This window comes from Montipora foliosa, chromosome 2 (assembly GCF_036669935.1).
Source record: "Montipora foliosa isolate CH-2021 chromosome 2, ASM3666993v2, whole genome shotgun sequence".
NCBI lineage: Eukaryota > Metazoa > Cnidaria > Anthozoa > Scleractinia > Acroporidae > Montipora > Montipora foliosa.
Genome location: NC_090870.1, coordinates 7495374 through 7505373, shown reverse-complemented (window position 1 = coordinate 7505373; position 10000 = coordinate 7495374). Strand labels below are relative to the sequence as shown.

General features: G+C 40.0%; 1 protein-coding gene across 1 annotated transcript in view; it reads right to left on the bottom strand.

Annotated features, from left to right (window-relative positions):
* LOC137992306 (3'-5' RNA helicase YTHDC2-like) overlaps window positions 1-3488 on the bottom strand; it is a 41967-nt gene extending 38479 nt beyond the window's left edge. The window contains exons 1-5 of the mRNA XM_068837573.1: window positions 3353-3488; window positions 1697-1787; window positions 1086-1276; window positions 565-722; window positions 156-200 (exon numbers count right to left, since the gene is read on the bottom strand). Coding sequence (XP_068693674.1) covers window positions 156-200; window positions 565-722; window positions 1086-1276; window positions 1697-1787; window positions 3353-3473 — 606 coding nt within the window. The 5' untranslated portion in view covers window positions 3474-3488. The remainder of the gene's footprint in view (window positions 1-155; window positions 201-564; window positions 723-1085; window positions 1277-1696; window positions 1788-3352) is intronic.
* Window positions 3489-10000: the final 6512 nt, after the last annotated feature.

The following is a 10000-nucleotide window of genomic DNA, read 5'->3' as shown; positions in this document are numbered from 1 at the left end:
TAAAAAATCACGCTTCGCTCGCCAAAACATTTTCTCCTGGGAATCGCGTAAGCTTGACTTGTGTCAAGTCTACTTTCCACTTAAAGTTTGTAAACTTTGCTTGATCTGTGTGTAAAAATTATTTGCAGTGCTAATGAAATAAAATGACAATGTACCTGTGTTGTTTTTCCAGATCCTGTCTCGCCTGATATGAGAAGAACCTGCAAACATAGTTACATGTAAATGAAACAAACAAAATAACTGTTACATAGCTGGCTTCATTCAAAGTGAAATTTGCCAAGATATTTCAGAACATTTGAGTTAACAGCCTTGCTACATGCTCCGGCCTGATGGGCCACTAGGCCTGTAAGCTGACTTTACCTTTACCTACCAAGAGCAGAAAATAGTTCCTTAGCAAACAAAAAAATTGATCTGCACCAAGAAAGCACTATCATATACAATCTCTTGCGTATTCTTATATAACTTGTTTTTTATATCTAATTTAACAATTTGAAAACAATACTAATCCTTATTTATCCCTGTCTTCAGAAAGGTGACCTACACTGTACAGTACATGCACATTACCTGGTTCTCTGATATAAGTTTCAAAATCTCTTCTCGAAGTTCATGGATTGGCAAAGATTTCCGAAAAGAAGACAGCTCATTTTCCTTTACCACTGGCGGGACAGCAGGGGTATTATTGTTAAGTTTGCCAACAACCTTATTCTCCCTCGAACTGCGACCTACAAAAATGAAAGAAGAAAGTCTCCGACTGATGCTTCAAAACTTTAGGAAATGTAGAGAATGGGAGCCCAGTTACAAGAAATTTTGAAGAACAAAGAAGAAGGGATTGCAAGGAGAAATAAAGACTAAAGTGTCAACAGCAAAACCGGCAACAACCAACACCCCAACATTGGCCTGCAATCACTGTGGCTGAGCCCGTCTATCCTGGATTGGACTCACTGGCCACATGCAGGCCTGCAAACAATGACAAACACTACCTTCAAACCCATCTTCATCCACGAAATCAAGCAAAAACAAAAAAAGTGTGAATTGATGGCTGGTGGATAAACCAATGAAACTATGATAAACTACCCTACATGTACCTGAATCAAATGTCACTGCAGATCTTTCAGTTTTGGGTTGAAGTTCCTGTCTTTCCTTGATATTCAAAGGAAACTTCTTTGAGAGATGTTCAATGTGTTGGCAAGCATTGCTGGAGAGCTTTAAAATGCTGTTATAGCTTCCAGTGGTGAGATCTTTTTTTGAAATAGTCAGATACCTGTTGCTTCCTTTCCTAAAGGGCAAAAGATTCAATTCAAAGTCAGAATCTTTAAGCTTTCTTTCTGTAACATCGCTGTGGAACGTTGCTGGACTTGTAATAAATTTAATTGTCCATGTGAAAAGATAGAAACAATTTTTCAACTGTGAAAATTCACTCCAAGCAAACTACAATGACAAAATACTTAGGGGAGCAAGCACATGGCAAAACTAGTGTCTTATTGGTCAACAACTATCATGTGACATTGTAAATTATGTTCACTTCCCAGATATCACATAAATTTATTTTAGAAATCTGGCTGCATCAACTGAGTTCATAAAATTAGTAAAATAGAACACACTAGGGACTTACGCTGACATTTTGAACATTTACAGCCCTTCTCCAGAGCAAATCCCTCTCATTCTCAAAAGAAAGGATAGACTAGAGACTGCTTACCCCTTGCTTTTGGAAGTAAGTCCAATATTCTGGCTCATTCGGTGTATATAGGCTCGTTCAACAGATGTAAAAGATGACGGAAACTCCAACACTAACGTAAAAAGAATGACACTTGTTAATGTCACAATTTTTCAGCTGAGCTCCATGCGCCAAAGACACGCACATGCTGAGCACCATTGGTAAGAAAATGTGGTATAAACAACAACAGCTATGACAATGTTATCTGAAAGTGTTATTTCCTGTTTTTTTGGTAGTAATTTGGCAATCACTCCAAGTCATTCTGTATGGATGTTTGGAGTGAAAATTTAGAATTTATTGTTAGGCCTAGGTGCTCGCATCCTTCACATAACCTCAAATTTAGTCCTTTCACTTCATTGTCAAGGCAAGAACAGCAAAGACGAAAATGTACCAGAATGTAAAATGCACATGGGGGCATGCAAAGCCTTTGTTTTGTTCATTAAACCCATTGTTTCATGGAATCCTCATAGCCGTCGTTGTCCTCGTTTTTGCTTAAAATATCTATTCTTGGGCAGTCTGGTTTTGACAAAATTGTTGACTAGAGAAAATTAATTGCAACTATGAGTAATTCACATTCATTAGCATCAAGGTAAGTTAAAGGTAAACATCTCAATTCCAGTTGCTGTCTGTCGTTCAAAATGGTCTTTACTTACGATACTAGTTAAAGGTAGGGCAGCATAGGAAAGAAGGAGATACTGGTAATTATACCTCACCCATCACCAATATAATATTATATGGATAATCTTCTACCCATGGGCCAAAGTGTCAAAGGCAGCAATGTTACCTCCCTTTAACATCTATGCTACCAACATGGCTGACATGTCACGTATGTGAAGAAACTCTATACATTGTACCCACTGTCTTGAATCTTATTGGCTAAGAACTGGAATGCTGTGACTGGCACATTTTCAAAATATCTGGTTCCATTTACATGGAGTTCTGTCTACTGGGAAAAAGATGTAGCTGAAGATGCTAATTATTACTAATGTGTCGGCCAGACCTTAATTATTAGCTGTTGAAACAAAGGGTTCTTTTGTTCAAGTTTTTGGCAAGGCATACAAGTATGTTTGTAGCAAAGTGCAATGTTTGCAATGTTTGCAAACAGATATCTTCCCTGTAATATTTATACACCATGTATATGACAAAACCGATCAGTAATCAGAAACGATGTGTGGCAAGAACCGTAAATGCTTGCCTAGCCAAATACTATTTATACCCCATTCACACCAACAAGACATGTTTAATTAAACTTTGTTTAACAAAATAAAAATAAATCACAGAAAAACGTAGGACTGATTCAGGTTTGTTTCAACACATATTTTGTTTAACTAAACATGTTTAAAACATGTTTAAGGTTTGGTGTGAATGGGGCATATAGACATTCAGTGCGCCTGTTCACAATGTCGTAAACACAGATCGATGTCTGTGCCCAGTTGTTCAAACGATGGATAGCGCTTTCCGCCGGATAAATCACTATCCAGTGAATAAGTCATTGCGAAACCAATTGCGCCATCCAGTGGATCGTGATTTATCCGGTAGATAACGCTATCCACCTTTTGAACAAAGGGGGCCTCTGGTGTTTCAACTCTTTTACCGAGAGACCGCAAGGTGCTCACTTATTCAGCGATAAACTTTTACCTTTCTGCTTTTCTTCAAAGCGGAATCTATCAAGGGCTATTTTAACAGCAATCTTAAACTCTTCTTTAACGCAAATTTCGGGCTGCTTTTTCCTCCTATTAGATGACACAGAGGACGCCATTTTGCCTTTTTTCTCAGCCACAGTTTGTTTTAACGTATATGAAGCATATATTGGTAATGGTCTTGACCGCGTAGTGGCAGACTGTTGACAACCGTCTTTTGGGAGGAGGGGGCTTGGGGAGGGGGCGGCCGCAAAGGAAGTTGGCCCATTCATGCCCAGGCTACAATCTTGGACAGAATAAAATGGAACAGAAATGCCCCCTTCCCCCTAAATGGTCCTAAATGGTGGGGTGGTCTCAATTTTCCATTGAATTTGCCCAAGATTGTACCTTAATTAAAGAATACTTAGGGTTACATTGTTTTAGTATAAATACACAGGTGATTAGGCTATCTCGGATTATCAGGCGATAATCACCTCGACGGACAAAATGGCTGCCAGTTGTCGTTTTGCCACTGTGAGTGAAGATGATTTCGCATTGAAATGTTTTTTTTTTCTTTTTTTTGAAATAATCACCTGTGTATTTATACTAAAACAATTATTCGCCTCAGGCTCAGTGATTATCGGTGAATATTCGACTCAATTTCGTCTCGGTGAATATTCACCGATAATCACTTCGCCTTCGGCGAATAATAAGTTAAATAAGTTGAAACACTGTAACCCGCAGTCAATTCTCATTCAAGGACTGCATGGAATTTTTGGTCAGGACAATCTCAATCTACCAAGGGTTAAAGTTTTCCCGGTTGACCGTGAAGTTGACGTGCAACCAAGAAAAGAGTGTCTTTTAGGATGAGCTCTACAAACAATTTGATCTGAGATTATTGATGACCCTTAACCTTTGTACGTGGGGCAGCAATGGGTGTCCTTAATCTTCATTTCGCGCTGAAATATCATGAACGTGAAAAAAAGTTGCCTTAAGGTCTCTATGTAAAATAATTTCTAAAGAATTTTCGTAGTTCGGCAAATACGCATGCTCAAATGTTGTGTAGCATCTGTAAGTACCATATGCAAGACAAAATGACTGCTAATGGCTAATGTTAAATACATATCGTTTCATTAATGACGCTATTAACTGATCAAAAGAAACGAAGCTACAGGAGTAAGAAAGGGATCTGTCTCATATGGTTTAGTGGGAGGGGGGGGGGGGGTACTTCATGTGAAAGCGACATTTCATTCCCTCTCTGGCTGAAAGCTAGCTTTGAGAAAGCTAAATGTAATTACCTCAAATACTAATCAGTTCATAGCTCTTTTCCAAACCCTTAAATCCCTGCTTAGAGCAGAGTTTTGCATTATCATGAACCCTACTGCTCATAATTTCTTGCATTGATAAACTGGAGGACTTTCATTGACGCCAAGCTTAATCTGTCAAGGAATCGCCATTTTCTCCTGAACGAGCACGGTTACTCCCCACCCCATTTTTAATGATGTTATGTACTCGTAGTAGGTACACGGAAAACATATTTTAAGGAGGAAAAAAGTTAGATAGTAGAAGTTGCAGCATTTATATATAAGTGCCGTGAAACTGCATTTGAAGCCAGACACTGAGTTTGAAGTGATGATGTAGCGGTCCAATTTGCTTGTATTGCTTTGCAAGATTGAGCAATTTAAAATCACTTTACTGATATTTTAGCCCGAATAAACAAGTAGGCTAAAGTCTTCATTAATATTCAGTAGCTTTACCTATATAACAACAATTTTTCCGGTTGATTAAGTTTCGAACGCTTCTCGCGTAATTCGGTCAAAAAACACTCAAAATAAAGGGCATGCAGCGCGAAAACAAGCAGGGTTGCCTCATCGTTGTATTGCGTTTTTTTTAATGTCCTGTGCATGAATATCAATAGGCCATTTCCGAGTTCATGTCTGCCTCCTCTTCAAAGCGAGTCTAATTGCGAAGTTTTTGTGATGGTAATTAGTTCTACTTTACATATGAATGAAAACTAATTTTCACAACAAAAACTTAGCACCTAGACTCGCTTTGAAGAAGAGGTAGACATGAACTAGGAAATGGCCTATTGAGCTAAGTTTGACAAAAATCTGGATGGTACGTCATTTTCAAGGAAATTTTACTTTAACACCCACCTTTGGGTAAATCTTTTCATGTTGCATCAAGAAAACATTAACACCTATTAATTTGGGTAACTGTTGGATGTTGAAAGGTACAGTTTTTCCAAAATGGTCTACATGACAAACAGAGAGTTGGCCATTTCTATTTGGACCAGTGTTTTTAAATTTTACGTTAAAAACCGATATCCCATGAATCACAAAGCAATGAGTGTGATATCGGTTTTTCGAGTAAAATTTACTTTTGAATTCACCAGTTTGGCAATGATTTTTTCTGTTAAAACGCACGAGTAAAAAAAAAAACAAGCACACCCTCAGTGAGTAAATGGAAAGGAAAAAAGCCATTTCAGAGTCGACTGTCAATACCCAGCGAATAGGAATCACGCTAAAATTAGAAACCATAAAAAAATTGTCAGTTTAAGGTCAAAAAAAATTGTTCTACTGATGTACTTTATTCCACTTTATTTCTGAAAACGAGATCATTCACATTTTGATTTATTTCATTGAAACACGCCAGCTTGGCTTGGAACAAGAATCGGCAAAATACGGCAATGCAACCAAGAAAAGACGAACTTCAAACAAGATCCGCTTCAACACTAAATTACCTTAATAGTTTAGGTGTTTTAAACAAACTTCTGAAAACACAAGCTAGTGAAATTAAACCCTAATTTTACAAGAACTCATTTCGATTACGTGTTTATAATATAAGGTCAAAATTTTCTTGTCACTGTCGAGGCACATCGAAAACCAGTTGGGCAAACGGGTTAAAAAAGTACTTGTTCGCTCGCATTTTAAAGCAAAACAAATAAACAATTCAACTTTATCTTTGTGTCCAAAATAGTACAGATAATGGTTATTTAATTCCAGTCGTTACTAAAAATTCGAGTTTCATTCTTAAACAAAGGAAAAATACACGTCCACTTTAAATAATGCATCCGTTAAAATAAGAAACGGTTAAGTGCCCAAGGAAAGAATTTGTAGAGTAACTTCTTCCAACAAGTATGAGCTATTACAGGTATTCTGTTTTGTCGTTCTCTTTCGCTCTTCTTTCGTTTCTGTTCTTGTCACAGCTCCTCTAGGCATCATGTAACCATCTCAGAGCTTCTAAAAATCAGCCAAAAATTGCAATACAGAGAAAAAAGCAGCGCTAAGCAAGTTAAAAATAAGCACTCAGCTATATGTTTACATCCCTGTGATGCTTGACTTAAATAACTGCGCAGTCGCCAGTGTGGACCACAGCTATCATGATAGATCAAAATGGATTGAAACCAGCAAAAAGGTAGAAAGAAAACATTTTCCAAACAGTTTTCCACCTGAACGCGAAAAGCATTGACTGTGTAAGAACTATAGTTGACGTAGCATGGCCGTGTAGCCGGGTCAAGCCACAGAAAGCGCGTGAAAAATGAAGCCTCGCTTATTTTTAGGTGATTTCACCTACGCTGAGCCTGCACTCTAATCAAAAACTAGTACCTAGACAAAGGTAAACTTCAAAAAAACAGCTGCCCTCAGCGAGCTCTAAGCTTGAGCCTGCAATATACTCATGTAATATTGGTCAGCAAAAACCTCGTTTTGGCAGGTGTCAATTGATCAACACACAGATGTCCAATATCAAAGATATATCCCGCAAACTAGCATGATACTGGTCACAATGGCATACATGGAGGAGTAAATGGACGAACGTAAGGACATTCATGACGTCTTGACCATAAAACCAAATTTAATCCATATATGGGCAGGCGTGCCACATGTGGGCAGGCGTGCCACATGTGGGCAGGCCTGCCACATGTGGGCAGGCCTGCCACATGTGGGCAGGCCTGCCACATGTGGGCAGGCCTGCCACATGTGGGCAGGCCTGCCACATGTGGGCAGGCCTGCCACATGTGGGCAGGCCTGCCACATGTGGGCAGGCCTGCCGCATGTGGGCGGGCCCGCCACATGTGGGCCGGCCTGCCACATGTGGGCAGGCCTGCCACATGTGGGCAGGCCTGCCACATGTGGGCAGGCCTGCCACATGTGGGCAGGCCTGCCACATGTGGGCAGGCCTGCCACATGTGGGCAGGCCTGCCACATGTGGGCAGGCCTGCCACATGTGGGCAGGCCTGCCACATGTGGGCAGGCCTGCCACATGTGGGCAGGCCTGCCACATGTGGGCAGGCCTGCCACATGTGGGCAGGCCTGCCACATGTGGGCAGGCCTGCCACATGTGGGCAGGCCTGCCACATGTGGGCAGGCCTGCCACATGTGGGCAGGCCTGCCACATGTGGGCAGGCTTGCCACATGTGGGCAGGCTTGCCACATGTGGGCAGGCCTGCCACATATGGGCAGGCCTGCCACATATGGGCAGGCTTGCCACATATGGGCAGGCTTGCCACATATGGGCAGGCTTGCCACATATGGGCAGGCTTGCCACATATGGGCAGGCTTGCCACATATGGGCAGGCTTGCCACATATGGGCAGGCTTGCCACATATGGGCAGGCTTGCCACATATGGGCAGGCTTGCCACATATGGGCAGGCTTACCATATATGGGCAGGCTTACCATATATGGGCAGGCTTACCACATATGGGCAGGCTTACCATATATAGTAAAATGGATGTTGACGTAATACTGGAAAAAATGTGATAAAACATGGCAGTTACAAAGATTTTGAATTTAAATACTAAGAGTCACGGAAAAATAACGGAAATCTCTCAAAATAATATACTGAAATCTGATCTACGAAGAATCGTATGAGATTTCAGTTTATTATTTTGATTAATTTTGGTTATTTTTCCGTGACTCTTAGTATTTGAATTTAAAATCTTTGTAACTGCCATGCTTTATCACATTTTTTCCAGTATTATGTCAACATCCATTTACTATGTATATATGTACATAGAAGCAATTCAATGTAAACTTTCATTGTACCTGAAGAAGGCTGGTTTGGCCACCCGAAATATAGTACATCACTAAAATCAAATCTACGTTGTATCGGCTTTTGCTTAGTATATTTTTAATAGGCTAGATATTGGAATGAGATGTTGATTTTCCTCATGAAACTTATGCCAGACGACAGTTTCTTTGAGACACTTGCAATGTGGGTATCCTATGTGAGGGATTCATAAACCATATATTGACGGTCTGCTACATAGATACATAGAGAGATACATAGAGAGAGCTGATCTGCATAAAAGGGGGCAGCTGTATTACAAGTTTCATAAATACACTCTGGAAGCTACCCTCCTTCAAGCTGGCTTTGCCGGTTAAATGGCGCCTAGTCCAAAAGTAGTGCTTGGTACCTATTTGAAAGGAACAGCCTGCTTCGGTTCCTGAATTCAAGAATCTGAACGTAAATTTGGTGAACTGGCGATTGCCACTCGTCTATCAAAATAAACACAAAGATAACATGGCGAGCGTAATCAAGGAAAGAGATCTATCTCGGTTTTGACTTCAAAAGCTTTGAGAAAAATTCATCTTAAGAGCAAGACAGCAACAAGCTTTCTCAAGGAAAAAGCAACAGCGTAGATCTCTAATGAAATGTTGATAAATGCTTAACGCGACAGCAAGGCAAATTGTGGCTTTGTTGCTTGATGTCCCCATTCGGCATTAAAACGAAAACTTCCTCGCTTGTAATTTTAACAGGAAGGTCATACCTGCAAACGTTTCGCAACTCTCGGGTCAAGAGCACTGTTCTTCAGAAGAGTCGGCACGACAGCACAAATCAGGGAGAACAATGTTGGAAACCCTCTCTCTTGCAAGGTTAAAAAAGTTCAGGCAGCTGTACATAGACTAGAAAGATCCTAGGACCATACTTTGTCTTGAACGCACACTTACAAGAACCTCTGCAAATTTCAGCAGTCGATTTGATAATTTGGGGTCTACTCCCAGCTTTTCGCTGATTTTTTTTTTCGGCGTTCTGGATTACTGTCTTGCGAAAAGCAAGGTTTTGATCTCCGCGCTTGGACCTTGTAGTTTCGTTTCGCTTTGGTCATTTTACAGATCAGTGGTGGGTAGAACTGATGACCTGCAAGGATAGCTGCAGAATCTTCCTTTCCAATGGTCATCAGCAACAACAACTTTATTTAGCTAAATATTATAACGTACGGCTTATCCTGCAAATAGCTAGAAAAAGCTAATCGAGGCGGGGCAAGCAAAATACAAGAAGACGCCTATTAAGAAACAAATGTACACAACGCCTTGTTTAACAAATTAACGATACAGATTACAAGAGGATTGATTATGGACTAATATCTATTTACTAGTAATTAAAGGCCAGCAAGTTTACACTCAACTATATTGCGCTAATTAGAAACAATTTACTTGAAAATTGGTTATTTACCAAATCCATATGCTAATGAAGGTAACCGAAAATTGTAGGATTAGAAAGCAAAAAGAAAATATCAATAAAGATAAAAAAACATTAATCAACTTCTCCAACTTACTTAATTTTCACAGCCCTGGGATTTAAAAATAGTCATCTTTTTCCCAGGCGGGAAGGCCGCATGCTGCAAAAATTTAATAGTATTTTTCCGAGATGCATAATGGCGC